This window comes from Amphibalanus amphitrite, unplaced genomic scaffold, assembly GCF_019059575.1.
Source record: "Amphibalanus amphitrite isolate SeventyFive unplaced genomic scaffold, NRLGWU_Aamphi_draft 001685F_arrow, whole genome shotgun sequence".
Taxonomy (NCBI): domain Eukaryota; kingdom Metazoa; phylum Arthropoda; class Thecostraca; order Balanomorpha; family Balanidae; genus Amphibalanus; species Amphibalanus amphitrite.
The window spans coordinates 37056-56061 of NW_024883178.1; the positions used below are offsets into that span (position 1 = coordinate 37056).

The 19006-nt window shown below is 49.7% G+C and overlaps 1 protein-coding gene across 1 annotated transcript; it reads right to left on the minus strand.

The window, feature by feature from the left end:
* Positions 1 to 3421: 3421 nt before the first annotated feature.
* Positions 3422 to 14187, minus strand: LOC122374628 (eukaryotic translation initiation factor 4H-like). The gene is made up of 7 exons (XM_043353472.1): positions 13955 to 14187; positions 6775 to 6964; positions 6446 to 6641; positions 6081 to 6209; positions 5527 to 5667; positions 4726 to 4890; positions 3422 to 4037 (listed from the first exon to the last, which is right to left on the minus strand). Exons 1-6 carry the CDS (start codon positions 13981 to 13983, stop codon positions 4733 to 4735), a joined length of 843 nt encoding a protein of 280 aa, XP_043209407.1. The 5' UTR covers positions 13984 to 14187; the 3' UTR covers positions 3422 to 4037; positions 4726 to 4732.
* Between the last annotated feature and the right edge of the window lie 4819 nt (positions 14188 to 19006).

The window sequence follows — 19006 nt, forward strand, 5'->3', positions numbered from 1 at the left end:
GGTCTGCTGCTGGGCGTCTCGGCGTTCACGTTGTACGAATTCGTCGAGAGCTGCGTGCGCCGCTGCTGGCGCCGCCGTCAGCGGGGGGACGCGGGAGCCGACAGGAAGAGCTCGCCCGGCGGCGGGGACGGGGGCGGCTCGTGGGTGTGGGTCTCCGGCGTCACTCACGGCACAGTCGGCGATCAGAATGCCACCCAGGCATCGGGGTCAGCGGCGTATTTAGAAAATCGCGAAGGGGGGGGGGGGGGCCAAGGGTTTGGAGGGCGCCACCTCACCCAAGGAGGGCGCCATACGTTCGCGAGATAAAAATCCTTAACGATCGCTCAGCGGAGGGGGGGGGGGGGGGGTGGGAGGCCTTTTTTTACTGCGCCACCAGTTTTTTTGCGTACCTTGGTATAGGTTATGCTGCATTGATTTTCCATCGTGTGTATTTTGTTTTTACTCCAGGTCACAAAAGGTCAAGTCACCCGCTCAGCTTAAGTGACTATGCTTAAAACATTTTTTTTAAGTTAGGTCACTCGACATGGCCTGATGACCTTGCTTTTAGCGACTATGGTTTACATTTTATAAAGCACGTGTAAGAGTAATGTACCAAAAGGTGTGCCCCTCCCGCTCACCCAGTTCCCTCCCCCAACAGGAAAAAACGGAAGCTCGTAGCGTAGTGGTATATGGGATTTTTCTACCGCATGTCTGAAGAAATGTCCTGGCGCGGGTTATTCTGACACGTGACGAAAAGGTTGGAAGTGATTGGCTATAAGTTCCTACTAAAGAAGTGTTGTTGTGCGCGCCGAAGGCGCGCGAAATTTTTGAAAACAACCTTTTCCTCCGCCTTTTAGGCACATATTTTACGTGCTCACTGTTCAAAGCTCTTCTCGCTCTTTTACCAAATTTGAAGGTGTAAAAATACCTAAGGTTTGGTGGGGCCGGTGCCACACAAACTGTATAGGAAGCTTCGCCCATGGGTGACGATGTAGAAAAGTTTATTGGCGGTGGCATACACACCAGACCACCATATCGGATTGATACCGGAGCGCGAGGTGCGTAAACACAAGCGCACAACGAGAAGGCGGCAGAAACAGAAAGATAGGTGAACCATAACAGGACTGTTCCTCATGAGATTGATTAGCCTCCTCGGGCTTCTCATCCAAATTACCTCGACCAGCCCTCATGGCCTTCTCACAGATGCATATTACAGTGTTGAATACCTAAATAACCAGCTTCAATCACCGAAACTAATGCCTGCTGTTGCAGCCGAACCTGTTGACAATACTTAATCGTGATCCATATAAAATAGATGTCATGATGCATGTAAAGTAAGATCAATCCGTTAAGAGCAAAGACGTGTTTTATGCATGGTAGAGCGTAGACAGTTTTGGTATGCTTCATTCATTATGCTGAATGCACGTTTATTTGTGGCAGTTTTCACAGGCCACAAATGAACAAAGTAGATAAATCAGGAAAGACATCAATATGTGCAAGAGAACTGCTAAGTTGGGAAACATGCCAAAGGAGTAGATAAATTATGGGAGGGCAGCGATCAACGGAGGTCGCCAATAGGTAGAAGGGCTGCCTGCGATCGACAGGAGGTCGCTAATAGGTAGGAGAGCCCCGATCAACATCCCGAGTTTCGACAGGAGGGCACCGATAGGTAGGAGGGTGGCAAGCAGCAGGAGGGCGCCAATGGGTAGAAGGGCGGCGATCAACAGGAGGGCGCCAATAGGTAGGAGGGCCCCGATCAACAATCAACAGGAGGGTGCCACCAGGTGAGAGGGCGGCAAGGAACAGGAGAGCACCAATAGATAGGAAGGTCGCCAATGAGTGGAAGGGTGACGATCAAGTTCAACAGGAGGGTGGCAATGGTGAGGAGGGTGCCTTTGCCCAAGAGGATGACATTAAACAGGAGGGGACCTGTGGGGAGGGCGCCAATTTAGCAGGAAAGTGCCAGTGGGTAGGAGGGCGGCGATCAACAGGAGGGCATAAGTGGTTAGGAGGGCGGCGATCAACACGAGGGCGCCAATAGGTAGAAGGGCCCCGATTAACATTCAACAGGAGGGACTAGGGAACCAATAGGTAAGAGGGCGCCATGCAATGGCTAGAAGGGTGGCACTCAACAAGAGGGTGCCAAAAGGGAGGAGGGCGGCCATCAAAATTTCACGAGGGCACAATTGGTGGGAGAGCGCCAATAATTATGAGGGTGCCGACCAGCAGAAGGGCACCATTGTGTAGGGCAAGGTGGCGACATACAGGAAGGCGCCTTCGGGTGAGAGGGCGCCTGTTTACCAGAGAGCGCCAATAGGTAGGAGTACAACGATCAAATGAGGGCGCCAGTGGGTAGGAGGGCAGCGATCAACAGGCTTACATAGGCGACTACCGCTACGCTTAGAAAGCTTTAGCCTACAAATGCGGTTGGAGGGCGCCCAAGGGAGCCCTCCAATCGTATTTGGAGTGCGTATTTGGAATGGCGCCCTCCGAGGGCGCCCTCCAACCGTATTTTCCCTGCAAACACATTCGCGATTGGGCGCCCTCCAGTCGCGATTGTTTTTCGATTCGATTCTATTACAATTGCATTTGCGATTGGAGGGCGCCTTCGGCGCCCTCCAATCGCAAAGGGCGCCTTCGGCGCCCAAGGGGGGGGGCCATGGCCCAGTGCCCCCCCCCCTGCCTACGCCCCTGATCGGGGTAATCGCCACTGTGATTCACCGTGTAACGATTGTGATGTAAAGGTTACGCCAGCGACACAATGTGGTCAGTGTTGCCATCGGCTTCTTTGGCAGACGGTGTCTTTTACCTTGTCACGGTTATGAAATGCAATCGGAACAACTTTGTCCTTAGACCACTATATGTAACTATATCTAGTTATATGGTGGTCTATGATCTGTCCTTTTTGAACACCGTGAAGATGCTTTGAGCCAACGCTTTAAGATTTTAAGCACGTTCCCCTATAAACTTGAGTCACTATATCGGACTTTTTGCGTTACTTTCACCTCCGGAAGCCTTACATTGCCCTTGGGGTACAGATTATCACTAACGATCTCGCCTTCAATGCGTAGTATAAAGTAGAGGGCATGTCGACACCGCACCCAGATCGTCGAAACGAAAATCCTGCAATACGCAGAATTCACCTGGACATTACCTGATAATTGACGTCATAACCTGGTGGCCTGACCCAGTAGGAAATAATACTTTTTAGGTCGAGTCCGGAGGATGACCAATGCAAGCAATGTGTAAGTCAGCCTTGTGAACGTCGTTTGCGAATACCTACGTTTACGAGGCCCAATGCGGAGCCAAAATGTCGCCTTTTCCTCCAAATCCCCGTGTCCAGAAGCGTCCCTCAGACCACCCCCACGGCGCGCGTTGACGACGGATTGTAAGAGACAATCTCGCTCCGGGGCACGTCAGAATCCAAATAAGACGCAATCAGTCTGGTAATCGGTGAAGATTTATTAGATACCGGACCTGACATCCAGCCCGCCCTCTGCACTCGGGCCATACGCCTAGGATTCCGTACACAAATACAACCAAAATCAACGCGTTAAGGATTTTCTCGAGCCACTCACCTACCGAAAGCTACGGACGCTGTCGGACAAACCACGCTCGGGCACAGTCACCAGCAGACGAGCCGACCACAAAAGTCAGGAAGTAACATAAAGGCAGCGGCCGGCCGCCGGTCGCCGCCCTCCCGAAGGCATACAATGACGTCACACGGCCGGCAACCCAATATAAAACCGAGTTACCGCACGCCACCACACGCCTCCTTCACCGGCCGAGCGCGCGCGCCGGCGGCCGAATCAGAAACACACACACACACGGGCCTCGCCGCCCGGCCCGCGGCGAGGCGCGCCAATTTGCCCGGTCCCCGCTCGGCGGCGGCGACAGGTTCGTTTGTACACAAACGAGACGTGGGCGCCGCGCGCGGCGGCGTCGCGCAGAGTCGGTCCCCGGCGCCGCCACCAGATGGCGGTGTGCTCCGGCGGCAGTTCACAGCAGACCATCACGATCAGCGGCCCGAGCCCGCCGACGAGATCCGCGCCCCAGCCCTGGCGGACACACGGCCGGTCAGTGACTACCTCCAGCCGCCAGATCAGCGGGGAACGAACCGCACCCTAACACTGGACAGTCCGTGAACAAAAAGATATTGATGCGAACCACTGAAACGTGGTGAAGCGACCAATCCGTTCTATTCAGATGAATTTCTTACACTTTTCCGATTTTCCTTCAGTGTTCTTACGAATGCGATAATAATTTCGGTTGCATACTTTCATCGTCACGATCAACTTCAGTTCAGCTGCATCATTCATATAGTCAGGTCTGAGGTCTGGCGAATGGCAATACTACTATCCTTTTAGATTCTTAATAAAACATGACATAAAATCAAATGTTATCGCGTGAAAGTCTCCTCCGATGACGGAAAACAAATGCTACCTTCCACATAGGATCTGTTCCAGTCGGATTTTCTAACACCTCTAAGTCTAAACTCCTCCAATAGCAAGATAGAGGAGGTCGGAGCAGGGTCCTCCTTGGCTTTGTAGGGGCTAGAGCTGCCACTGGAACAGGGGAGCTATCTTGGAGGAGTTCAGAGGTGTTAGGAAGTGCGACTGGAGCAGACCCATAATAGCGGTAAGTTTCATTCCACCTAACAAAGGAATTTCCACGCCCCAGGAGCCAGCAGTCGACCTGCTGACTCAGGCGACCGTCCCTCCCCGTGCAGCTTCCCTCCCAACTCACCGGTCGACTATTGGCCGGACGGCGCGCCCTTGCTCTTGAGGTTCTCTTCTCGCGGCTTGGCCCCGCCGAATATGCTGCTCGTCTGGGAGGTGTTGGCCACCGAGTTGGTGGGCGCGCCCACTGTGCGCGGCTTCAGGTTCAGCCTCGGCCTCCGCGCCGCGTCACCTGAGCGGGCACAGGGGGGTCATGTTATATCGGGCCGCAGGCAGGAGGGCAGACAGGGTCGGCGGCGGCCCGTCAGACTGACAGTTCGAACGCAACGTGCTCAGGGGGAAGTGTACTATTCCCATTCCCCAGCGAGACGACTGCTAACGAGATACGCCGACTCGAGTGTATCGGATAGTCATATCGCAAATCGAATAGCTGGCGAGTCTTACAGCGTGCCATGCATGATGACGCAATGCGGAGAGTTGCCACCGTGGGGATCGAAGTCGAGTCTAATCAGCATCAGCTGATAAGACAATCGGCGATCACGGACGTTTTACTGATCAGATGGAGTGATTGAACGTGGTCAACGTTATGAATCAGGCACGATATAAACATGAAGCATGAAACATTAGCTTTAGTAAGGACGAAGAGTTTTGACTGAACAATGGTTTTGCAATAAGTCTAAATTCTAATGTAGAATAATTACGAAAATATTTCACCCAAAATAATACTAAAATAATGCGACACAAACATCTGCAGGTGACATTTTCCTTTCCATGTCCCCTGATGACATCCCTTATTCTATGTTTTACTGGCCTACATACGCAATGGTGAGCCTAATATATATGTCGCCGGACGGACCAGCTCACTCACTGGGGTCTGGCTCCCTGAACTCCATGTGAGGCGGTCCGCCACCGCCACCGGCACCGGCACCGCCGCCGCGGCCTCCGTCCCAGGGGCCGTCCCGGCCGCGGTCGTCAAAGTCGCCACGGTGTCCGCCGCCCCCGCGGAACCCTGTAGAGGGGACGGGTCAACTGAGAGGGAAACTGAGACGTGGGACATGTCAGACACTGCGGGGATAACGTGGTAAGATAATGGATGTAGTTTACGCTGGCTTGGCCACGAATGGTGAAGGATGACAATGGCAACATGACATGGAAACAACACAACGATCACCTGGTGTCGAGGGCACAACAGAGTGGGTACCTGCCGCCCATTCTCCGATTGGCAAAAGCTGAGAACACAAATACCTAAACCATATTCACACAAAAGCAGCGGCTGTGCACACTGGAACGTTCCCATAATTATTCGCACCAAAACAGCTGCTGGTTTAGGAACATCAGACCGCGGGTGAAAATAAAGCAATGCATCCAATACATCACACACTGACAGAGAACTTCCATATTGTCCTGGCCCCGGCGACTTACCGTCGTCCCGGCCACCAAAGCCGCCTCCACGCCGGTCGTCGAATCCGCCGCCGCGCCGGTCGTCAAAGCCTCCTCCGCGTCGGTCGTCGAAGCCTCCTCCGCCGCCGCGCGGGAAGCCGCCAGGGCCGCCTGAACGGTGGTTATACGGAGGTTAGGCGAGACACCGACGGGTGACCGGCTTTGGCAGGGTTATGCATGATTCTCGAAAGAGTACACCGCATTCTAAATTGAGCACAGCATATCTGAGACAGCCTGCCGATTGTGAAACACAAGTAAATCACGGCGGTGCCTCCCTACTGTCGCCCACAACAATCGACTGCCTGCCGTCCTCTGCCTTCCCGTCAATATCAGCTGAGCACCCCTACCTCTGGGCCCTCCGCGGCCGCGGCCGCCGGGTCCGCGGCGGTCCTCAGCCACGTCCACGCGCAGCTCGCGGCCCTCCACGTCGGCGCCGTTGGCCATCAGCGCGCGCTCCAGGTCCTGTACGGACTCAAACTCCACGTAGCAGAAGCCCTTGAAGGCGTCCGTCTCGCGGTCCCGCACCATGTGGATGTTTTTGATCTGCCGGCGTGAGGAACCGAGTTTAGCCTTCACGAGGGAGAGACACAAATTAAATGCAGCGGACACAAGACCTTGCACTACAAATATTCCAAACAAGTTCTACAGGAGGCCAGGCGATCTCCACAGCACGTACCGGTATGCCGGCGAAGATTTTCTTCTCTACATCGCCCTGGACGACAAAGTCGGGCAGGTTTCCGACGTACGCCTTGTAGGGGGGCTCTGTGGGCAGCGGTTTCTGCGCGCGGCCGCCGCGGAAGCCGCCGTAGCCGCCGCCGCCGCCGCCATACCCGCCGCCGCCGCCGCCGCCGCCTCCGTACCCGCCCCTGCGGCCAACACACGGTCGTCACTCGTCAGTGGAGGCGTCCGGTCTACACAGGGCGACTGGTGTGCGGTGGTATGCACTGACTGTCTGGTATTTGGTGGTAGCTCACTACAAGCCATCCTTGGCATAATAAATATTGACCAATATGCATAATGCCTCGAACAAAAATATAACATTTAAAATAGCTGAGCACCTGCTAAAACGAATGAACTGCACTGAATGCTCTGAACTTCACCAATATTCAGAGCACAAATTAGCTTGTAGTTTGTACTATACCTTGTCCCAGCCAGAAATAGCAAGAATTCTGAAGCCAAATGTTTGGAAGAATTAGGGTAAGACCAAGCACCTTAAATGAATGCCTAATGCCTACTATGTATTTCAGACCCCGTGAGACCCTGTTTTTCGGCGATAATTTCTTCAGTTTTTGTCTAATTGGCTTGAAATTTTGACATTAGACATTTCAGCTCAAGCGCCGATTTTCATCAATATGGTCTCTTAACAAAATGTAAATATTTAGAGCACTTGTCATTGGCTCGTAATGCTAATTAGATTTTGCACCCGGATAGAGGCTCGTTCGCTACCGCAGCGGATTGGATGGGAGCGCTGGCCAATCACGTTGCGCCGGGCCCAACTAAGCTCCGCCCACTGGCCGTGACCGCGCTGGGTCTATGCAGGCTCAGTCGGCGGCAGCACCGCGGAGAGGTCGCGCGGGGGCCGTGCACTGGAAACATACATGGAATCGACAGGAAGTGCCTGAGCGAAAGCTTGCTCTTCATTTGGGGGCGTTGGTAACCGCTTCTCTCTTTTTGGTATATCAACACCGATCCAGCTCAGAATATGAGGAATAATCAAAATGAGGATATTAACCTCCCCAGAACCAACATAGAGAGCTGAGTCATGCACTATCTGAATATCTGAATGAATGCACATTCTGGCGCCTACCTCATGGTCAGGTCGTGCCACTATTCTGTCACCTATGACATCATGCGAAGCCTCTGCACTTCTCGAAAATATCGATATGGTTGGCTGCGTCAATTGCTGTTTCTGAAGACGCGTGTTATACCTAACTATGCAGAAAAAAAACAGCAGGATTATTAGTCGCGAGCACTTCCGATTACCTCAGACATCGCTCCACGAGCTGTGTTCGTTATTCGGGAAGCGTTGAGAAGGGAGCAGAAATGTAATGTGCGATTTATTGCCCATGGTAGAAATGTGACATCAGAGTAAGGGAAACAAGCGCATAGGCTAGTAAAGAAATCGCGTCTTTTTGTGAAACTAAAGTAACATTTCAAGCTCTCCAATAATGAGGCATTAGGGTACTTGCTTACAGGCAGGGGCGGCGCCACGGGTTTTCGATAGGGGGGGACGGGGACCGAAAATCGAAAATCCCAAAAGTAGATACTGATCGTGTATGCAAAAAAAAAAAAAAAACGAGGCACGTAACGCCGCGAAACTTGGCAAGGCCCAAAACACATCGAATGGTGCATCCCGTTTCCAAACTTATCCTAGGACACCTAAGATCGATCACCTTTTCAAGCATCCTTGCCTCTAAATCAAAATTTGCAGTCTTGCCAACTCAAAGCTGGTTTCCTATACAAGCTGCGAATTGCTTAGGTATGAATAGCAGTGCCAGCTATTCTTACGTTTCGTACTTTCAAATTTTCGATCTTACGTCTGGTCAGCTTCAGGGCTTCACCATCATATAGTCATGGAGGAAAAGTGGGAATGTCTTCTGCTCTGACAAGTGCGCCAAAACTGCAATATAATTTCAGAATCATGACATCACCACCTGATCCATATGCAACGGGCAAGGTGCAGCTAATGGCTAGCCGTCAGTGGTCATGTCATCGGTGGTCACTCAAAAGGCCATGCTAGGTCATGGAAGGTCACCAGCCGTTATTTGATCACACTTTCTGATGGATTTTACTTGCCAAGAGCTTTGCGGGAAAAACGAGCGCATGCATCGTTGAAAAAAAATGAGTGAAAGGGTCTCAGGTCCGGCGACCTCTGCAGGTGAAATGCCCCAGGGTAGGATTCCGGTCCTTGTTGATTAACTTCTTCAAAAATGGCAGTAGAGCTGTGATGTCGGCACCATTGTGTTCGTCATGATCGAGCTGGCACGACCTGCATCGTTCTCATATTCACCCTCCAATCGTAACAACTACAGCAGGGATTGGCAAATGGCGGGGCACCTCCTTTGGGAGGTAATGAAGGTCTCTGGAAACCTCATCCCACATCTCTTTAGCATTAGTGGTTCTCCTTATGGAACAGGTTTCTTGACTGGTCTGTTTCACCCCAGAATTCAAAGACTAGTCAAGGTAAAACCGAGCGCACCACAGTGAGCACAATTTGATAAGCTGGTGTGTCTCAATTTTCATGTAGGACCTTTCACGTATCACGGACCTAAAACCCTTTCGTGCACTCATGCAAAAGCAACTGCCATGTTTCAACAGCTGGTAATGGCATTTTCACAGCCGCTGACGTAAGAAGGGGAGGGATGGGGGGCTCGATTAGACCCCCAGCCGTTCGGCCGCCGACCGAACTTAGTTTTGCAGAAAAACGAGTGCTATCGAACCCCTTGACGAGAGGGAGCCGATGCTATATCCAATTATAAGGTCTTGGGCTACTGCGTGCTTTTTTGGTCCTGCCTGTGATCTATCCGAACACTTCTCCCCACAAGTGCTGGGGTTAAATGGCATAGATTTCAAATGGTTCCTGTGGTAGAACTGCCATGTTTGAATTTGACTAATTAGGAATGGAAAATTTTCATATAGTAACGGAAATTTATGGAATTTCAGTGAACTTGGTTTTATCGGCAATGGGGTCTGGCAGTGGGGTGGGGAGGTAATAAATAATAACCCTGCCTGGCGCCCCAAAAAGGGGGCACGATCCCCGAGGCCCTGCCGATCACCTTATAACTACGGGCATCACAGCTCCACACCTTTTGCAGATGGCCAGGGCCTAGGACCCCCTGCGATGCATCCCAACAGCAATCTTTATTCAGAACCTGCCTTTGTTAACCAACGATGCATTAAATGCGACGGATAGCTCTATAATGCATTATTATCAACTATTGAACGGGCCTCGCCGATAGGGGGGTACTGTACCCCCCTAACTTTCGATAGCGGGGGACCTGTCCCCCCCGTCCCCCCCGTTGGCGCCGCCCATGCTTACAGGTATCTTAATTATTTGCAGTTCAACACGAAAGCCTGGGTTCAAGTCAGTCCGGTGACCTCAATCTAGCCAATTATAAAATGGGCTAGTTCTGAAGGTGTTCAATCACATGAATCCATCTCAAGCATACGCATAAGCATAATATATTTCATATTTTAACCACACTTCTTAACCCTCGCCGGACCTATTGGTTTTCTACATACGCGCCGGCTGAGGGGGGGGGGGGGCGGGTACGACCCCCCCTCGCCGTTTCGCCCCTGGTAGAGCTAGCGCGTCGCGGAAAAAACGAGCGTGTGCGCCGTTACGAGACGCAGAGATTGGTACCCGATTTTAAGGTCCTAGGTCAACCGGTGACCTCTGAGGTCAGGTCAAGTGCCCCAGGGTACGGTTCAGTTTTTGGTGAATAACTTCGCAAAAAACGGCCGCAGAGCCGCGATTTTGGCAGCATCGTGTTCGCCTTGCTCAGGCGCGTCGAATGATATACTTTTTGTTCGGGTCAGGTCAACTTAGGGTGTTGACCTCAGGTCAAGGTCAGGTCAGCACCCCCAGGTCACGAAGTTGGTCGAAAGAGGTCATGTCGCATATCATTCAATTCGGCAGATCTTCCTGAGTCCATTGGTGGCTTTTTCGACTCGCTAGCTCAATTTGATCGGGAGTTATTGACGAAAAACTAATATGACCTTTATGACGTCATAAATGACGTCACGAAAGGTCAACATTGCAAAAGTGACGCATCTAACCTTGCAAGGAGTGCATCAAATCACGATTCTGTGTGCTTGAGATAGTTGGAGATCGTTCCCGGCGCCAGAATAGCAGTTTTCATTTTTCCCCATTGACTTATAATGGTGAGGTCACGAAAATGACCTGACCTCATATGACCTTTAGGAAAAATCCGAGATATACAAGTTCTGAGAGTCATAATGGATACTAAATCCTGCAAGTTTCATTTCCCTGTGACATCTCCTCTGGCAGTGAGGGCGTTGCGAAGTTGCGACATCTGAAGACCGTGCAGAGGTTCACTTATGACGTCATAGGTCAGTGACCTGACCTGACCCAAAAATTCGGTTGGTGTCAAAAGATGCGGCTTGGATCAAAGGTCAGGTATGCCAAGATTCAGCTCTCTATCGCCAGCGTGTTCGGAGCTATCGCGAAAAAACCCTATGGGGGGGCGGCACCCGCCCCCGCCCCCCCCTCGGCCGGCGAGGGTTAAATGCTACGGTGTAACTGTTTACCATATCTTGCAAATTTGACGTAGGCTGACCGACGTCTTACATCAGTTCACAGTCAATTGACATCAACGGCCTTTTTTAATGACGTTCAATCAAGCAAAAATGCAGTCACTAGTCCTGAACTTAGTATTAAAGTAGACATATCTTTATTGATTGACAAGGTGCAGGTTAATTTGTGATAAATGCAATACCGAAGGCTAGTGCGCTAATAACGAGCGCTAGTTTCTGCTGTATCGTCATTACTGCAACGGCAACGGCAAGGCAGCCACGTCGAATGCGAGCCGCCCCGGTCCGGCATACGGCCTTGGGCGCGGCGGCTACTGCCCCGTCGGCTCCACGCATCCGACTGACCGGCCAAGGTCACCGCTCCGTCCGGCGGGAGGGCGGAGCTTAATGGTCACGTGCCTGTGACGTCACGCCTACGTACGGATAGCCTCTACTCCACTGACGGATTTACGGAGCTGATTTTAACATTACGAGGCAACGATAAGTACCTTAACAATTGATATTTTGTTAAGAGACCATATTAGCGAAAATTGGCGCTTGAGCTGAAATGTGCTGTGCGAAAATTTGAAGCCAATTGGATAAATATTAAATAAATTATCGCCGAAAAACAGGGTCTCATGGGGTCTGAAATGCATAGTAGGTACCTAACCTGCATTCTGCTTAACACTCATCACCTAAAAAGGCATATAGGATGCCTTACTTGAAGATGACACCTGGAGCTACACAGCTTCCTACTTGATTATAAGTGACACATGCTTAACCCTCGCCGGCACAGGCCATTTTGCGTCCTTCGACGGCACAAGGGGGGGGGGTACGACCCCCCTCGCGTTTGGCCCCTGATCGAGCTAGAGCTTCGCGGAAAAAACGAGCGTGTTGCCCGTCACGAGAAGAAGCCGATGATACCCAATTAGGTCCTAGGTCATCGGGTGACCTTCCAGGTCAGGTCAATGACCTGAAAACCGGGAAAATCGGGACCTGTTAGAAAGTCGTAAAGTGGGGCTACTATGGGGGTTTCCGGGGTGCTGATCACGAATATCGTGTTAGTTTTGATCAGAGATGATGTCTTTAAGCATTTAGACCAGGTCGGGTCAGGTCAGGTCAGGTCAACCGGTAGGGGTTGTGACGGATTTGTAATACATGTCAACCGCCTCTGACAGCTTCGTAACATGTTACGAAGGCACCAAAACTACTTCGTAAATGTTCAAATGGTTGCTAAATTCGAATTCAGCTCCAAAAACTAGCCTAGAAACATGTAAAAATCGAAAAAGTGAACCGAGGTCACCCGAGGTCACCAAAGGTCAATGACCTGACCTGACCTTCAGGTGACCCACCCTAATGTATGGGAGCAACATCAAATCACATGTCTGAACGTTTGAAACCACGAAAAGCTTGCAAACGCGCGGCTAATGCGAGCCGACATACGCCGAATCGCGATTCCGGCCAAACATGGTCTCGGAAAAGAGGTCACAGGTCAAAGGTCATTTGGGTCATGGTCATGAAATTTTCAGGGTAGGTGTAAAATTGATCAATGCGAGGGTACTGAAAGTTTCGTCGCGATCGGCCGCTTTATACGCGAGTTATTCGCGAAAAACCTTAGGGGGGGGGGGGTTGCAGGTTGCATCAACCCCCCCAGTGCCGGCGAGGGTTAAGGTCTTGATTGAGAGATTGGGCAACTACATATCTAGATCAGTCCATTGGGTCAGTGGCAAATCCATATGTCAGTCTGTGGGTTACCTATCTTCCTATCTCAGATTGCCCAAAAATGACAAAATTATGTAAATCTAATCATCATGAAACAACATACAAACATTTTTGACTCTTTGACACTGAACAGCAAGGTATAAGCAAAGCAAAATCGGTATATGACAAGTTTAGGTCCTAACTACAATTGTGATGCTGTTGATACAAATATGTAACAGCAAAATTTTAGGTTTTAGGTTAGGTTAGGTTGTAGGTTAGGTTAGGTTGTAGGTTTGTAGGTTGTAGGTTGGTAGAATATAGGTAAGTAGGTAAGGTTAGGACAGGTTTGATTGTGTTTTTTCCTTTTATTTGCGAGACATATGAGTATCATTTTTGAATTCAGGATGTCATAATGTAAAAATATGAAAAATTTCAATGAAATCTGCTTAGGACTTAATATTGACATTTACCACAAAATCTAATATACTATTTAAAATTGGATGAGCTCTTTTGGGAGTACACCCTTGCAGTATTTCAACCACTTTCCTCGGATCCACCAATGCCAGTGGTTAGTCGCGTACGCAACATGAGAAGTAGGATCGACAGTGGCACATTATAATGTGTGTGTACTGTGCATTAAAAAATGTACTCAGCATAAGCATACATAAATGACAGTCTCATTGCAAAGCTGTCAGTCATATCATACAATTTAACAACCACGCCGCGTCCCCAGCTGAAGCTTCACGAGGTTAGGCAAAAGTGGCGCACAAAAAACACCACATTCCTACACATCTGATTGGCAAATCCGACAAGGAATGAATGAAACCATAAGCTACGAGGACCAGGTAAAACTCGGCGAAAGCTGATTACTAGAAAGAGTGTAATAACAATGATAACGTTACCCGAAATCATTTCCGTATCTCCCCGCCATGTTCCTGCGAAGTAAGGAACTCAAGGAACGGTCATAAGTGCTAGATCTTCTTCACTAACAAAAACCTTTAAAACTGACGTCATGAAAAAGCTGTGACTTTGCCCTTCGAGGACGAGTGGAGTGTCTCTGATTTCTTAAGATTAATTCCAGTGTAGATAAATCTAATTTTAAGTTTCCTTAAAATGTGAAGCGTAGTGCTGAATTAATTCAAATTAATTTGTAGAAATGATTGATGCCAAGGGAACCCCAATTACGTAAGATGCGTAGGCATATAATATTTGCATAAACTGCGCATCCGATTCTTTCCTGGCGCCCTCAACCCACCTCGCCCGGGGTGAGTATTGAAGCATCCAAGAGCGCAGCGTCCAAGGGACGCAACATCCAAAACCTTAGCATCCAGCAATCAAAACGTCCAAATAACATCCAAAACCGACCCCTTAGGGATGATTCAGAGCATCCAAGAGCGAAACATCCAAAAATGCAACATCCAGGACCACAGCATCCAAAATCGTATCATCCAAATTGGCAGCAACCAAGGACGAGGAATTGCAGCATCCAAGAGTGAAACATCCAAGGGTGCAGCATCCAAAACCGTATCATCCAAAAAACATCTCTGGCACCGCAGCATCCAAGACCGTATCATCCAAAATAGTGACATCTGTTGTACAAGCTGTAAACTATTAGTTCAATGGCTGTCCGATAGGTGGTGGCACGTACGGTTCCTAAGTGACGGAATTGTATGACATCACTGAGTCTCTATACAGTGGCATCCCTATAATGACCTTACATCCTCAAGACGGAGGTGCGTAGCTGCTGGTAGGGGTGAGTATTGAAGCATCCAAGAGCGCAGCATCCAAGGGAAGCGACATCGCTGCGATACCACTACAAACCTGACAGATGACATGAAGACGCATTGCAGCGTATCCAAGCGCGGCACGTATGAAGGTAGGCTGAAGTGTCGATAATGGAGACCGATACCGAAGGTAGGTTTATTAATTGCCCTTTCAGTTTTCACACCAGAAGTGCCTAATAAGTCGTGTAGTGTCCACTATCCCCGTAACCAAGCCTCCGCAAGGATCTTCATCTCACCGTCAGATCGCGCTTATCATCGTCAGCTCCTCCCGTTCCTTCACAGTTAACCTTTTCCTGTCCTATGTGATATATTCCATGTTCCAGAGGGCCAAAAAATATATAAATAGCCGTTTATACCAGGGGTGCGGAGCCGGAGCCGGAGCAGCCGGAGCCGGCATATTTTGCCCAGAGCCGGAGCCGGAGCCGTGAAACAATATAGCCCGGAGCCGGAACCGGAGGCGGAGCCGTCAAAAAAGGGGCGACTCCGGCTCTTTTTTTAAGAGGAAAAAATTATTGAACTAGTTCGGTTTGACAGTACAAGGCCATGTGGTATTCACTATTCAAATTAGCCTTGTTATGCAAATACAGAGGCAACGTGTACCAATCCAATTTCAATCGCCCTTTCTCTTCCACCCGTAGGTATTTAATTAATCGCATAGGGGATGTACTGAGAAGGAGCCGGAGCCGCCGGAGCCGGACCATTTTACTCGGAGCCGGAGCCAGAGCCGGACCGTCTGAAATTTCCACGGCTCCGCATCCCTGGTTTATACGAAAAAAAAGTTTTAGGTAACAGATTTTGACTGAAGGGAGCCACGACATTACTTTTGCCAGCAACGGTTCCTCTCGTCGAGTCGCGTCGAATGAAATTCGGACTTTTAAGGTCATTTGGAAAATTTGACCTCGGGTCAGGGCATGGCCTGACCGGAAAGGGTCATGCTGCATATCAGTCGATCCGTATCGCCGAGTTGAACACATCTGACATGTTTTTACCGCTCTAGCACGTCTGTCGTCTCTTATATCAATTCAAAAGAAATAGTTATAAAAACTGCTGGTGACCCTTCATGACCTGAGATAACCTCAGGGTCACACAGAGGGGTAACGGGTGCAATATTCGGGTGTGTCATGTTTTCCAATAAACCGATGTTTGAGAGTGTTTATAGATAGCATGGGCGTCGAAAGCGGGGGGACGGGGGATGCGCCCCCCCCCCCGCCGGCAGTCGAGGAATCCGGGGGGACGTCCCCTCCAAAAAATCGGCCATAAAGGATTTCAAAAGTGACTATTTGCAACGGTCATTCAATATGGAGTCATGTAAACAGAAATAAACCATTTTTAAAAGAATACTGCTGCTGGTCAGTTCGACGGTACAACTGAGCACTCAGACACTTCAGTGGCTCAGGTACAGCCCACCGCTAAAGTAATGTAGGGTTTTACCAATATCAACGGTTGGCTTTGACTGGCGATTGTTTAATGCGGAGTGAATTCAGAATTCAGATTTATTCAAAAGAAGTCCACTCACCATGGCTTTTCACTCTATCACGTCAGTTACAAGTACAAAAAGGACGTATTTAGGCCACATTCACGTTCCACACGCATACCACTCATACATCAACTCACTCCGATCATCACTGAGGATCGACAGATCTGACGACCGCTCTGACAGCTCTACGGAACCCGGGCTCACGGGGATCTGCCCCTATACCGTTGAGCAGTGTCACGCCACGGTAACACATTCTCCGCCTACCGGATTCAGTGCGTATGTTGGGGCGGCTGAATAGATCGGCTTGCCTCGTTCTGTATGTGTGCCTTTGGCTCGATCTCGGTCCAATAGTTCCACATAGGTACTCAGGCTGCTGAGTCACGATAACTAATACTCGCCAGCGCACACACGGTGTGGTAGTCGATCAGCTGCTCTACCTTGAGCCAACGGAGCCGCTGTATCTCACCGCTAATATGGTCGAAACCACGGGTGGAGAATGTTTGAAAAAGTTACCCGGCCGGCGACCGAAAGTCAGAAAGACGATGATTCTCAAAAATTTGTCAACGGTTATCAACAAACCCCTATTCTGTGGCATAGAATAATGGATGTCTGCCGTTTGTACGTTTTTAGGGAAAACTGCTGCACGCAGGCGCGGAAGATTTCGTAAATGTAACAACAATTTTACAACACGCCTTAAAATTTCGGACGCATGTCACCTAGTGCTAGGTCAGGTCATCTGGTCAAATTTGCTGGATGATCGTGCTAAAAATGTCATCATGCCCTTTGAAAAGCTTATTCCGTCGAAGTTGCAACTTTCCCACACAAAACAAAATGTCAAATTTGACCGTTTTGACCCTCTTATTGATTTGAGCTCGCACCTGAAATATTATTCGCGACCGAGCCTAAAACGAGTAATCGAATGTTTTGTTTGCAGTGTTTAAGCTCCGTTATGTTCATGAACTGTGAGAAAAGTTGTCGGAGAACGCTAAAATCAGAGAAATTTGGCTTTTGATGATCTATGGTGATTTTATTATTGAGCTTGCCTAAAACATGACCAGATTTCTCTGATCACGTTTGTCGCTCTTTCAAACGTCGTTTCGCTTCTCGCCTCGTAGCCCAGTAGCCGAGTTAGAAGGAGCGTGAAAAGCCCACCTCTCGACTCAACGTGTTACGATAGGGCCACCACCCTGGCGCGGGTTAAGTTGGGGGAGCCTTGTGCCCCAGCAGCTCGTCCTTCTATCTCACTGATATTACCCTCGTCCTGTCTTGTGATGTTATTACAGTGCCATCTTACGATAACGGCCCTTAACCCTATTAGTGGCAGGGGGTTGTTTTTATCCACCCCTCAGGTTTTTCGGGAATATCTCCGAAACCGCTGAAGCTACGATGCTGAAATTTTCTGACTTTTCCTAAAACTAAATTGGGCACATTTCCTGAAAATTTCAAGTTCATAACTTTACCAGGGGCGGCTCCAGAGCACTGGGAATTGGGGGGTCCTATTCGTGAAGCAAGTCATTTGGGCGAAGATCACGATGCTGCACCAGTTTTACGAACAGTGAATGAAAGGTATCATGTGATTACGAGCGAGCGAGCGCAGCGAGCGAGCGAGTTCATACTGAATTAAGGGAAAATCCTGAGTATGAGCGGCCGGCCGGCCGGCCGGCCGGCCGTGGGGACGCTCTTCAAAAGCTAATATCTTAGGAACGGGACATCCGATTGACAAGCGGTCTTCTTTACTGAATGTCACTTGGACGTAAAAGTTCTGTGGTGTGATGGCCACCATGCGTTCTTGCCAACCAACGCACGTGGCGCGTGGTAAAGTTGGACATTTTTTAAGAACCCCCAAAATTGCAACCTCAATAACGGCACAACGGTTGGGCCGATTGAATTGAAACTCGGTACACAGTTAGGTCTCCATCAGATAATTCATCTGCATGTGTTAAGGTTGGGGTGCTACAGCACGTGCGCACGTGCAGGGGGCGCTCCCAGATCTCGAGAACGGCTGGGCCGATTGCGCTCAAATTTGGTACACGGTTGGGGACCAGTTAGTAGGGTGCCGTGCAAAAGTCAGTTTGGACCCCGCTTGCACGTGCGCACGTGCAGAATGCCGCTTCCAGATCTCAGGAACGTCTGGGCCGATTGCGTTCAAATTTGGCACACCGCTAGCGACCGGTTAGAAGGGTGCTTTGCACAAGCCCGTTAGAAGTACCCTCTCGCCTTTGCGCACGTGCAGGGCTCACTATCTCGCTCGCTCGTTCTTCGCCCAAAAGGCGTTTTACTGGTAACATATACAGTTATTGTGCATCCTCTTTTGACACGTTTTTGCTATAATAGGCGGATCCAGGCGTCCAAAAAGGGGGGTTATGTTTTACCTCCCAACATAGGTGCCCTGACACCGCCTATGCATGACCAATACAATTGTATTCGTTCTCTCATAAGAAAATTGTAACATAACAAGACCGTTACCACCCTTTTTAGAAACAGTACCAACAAAAACCTTATTTACTATACTTTTTGTGTACCCCCAATCTCAATGATCTGTATCCGCCTATGATTTTTGAAAATGCATATTTTTAGGATCCATGTGAATTCCTGGTTCATTCTCTATCGATCGGCAAAAGTTGCGTTAAGATTGGTTCAGAAACCTGGCCGTGATAAACAGTCTAAAATGTATCTGCAATTTGCCCGTTTTT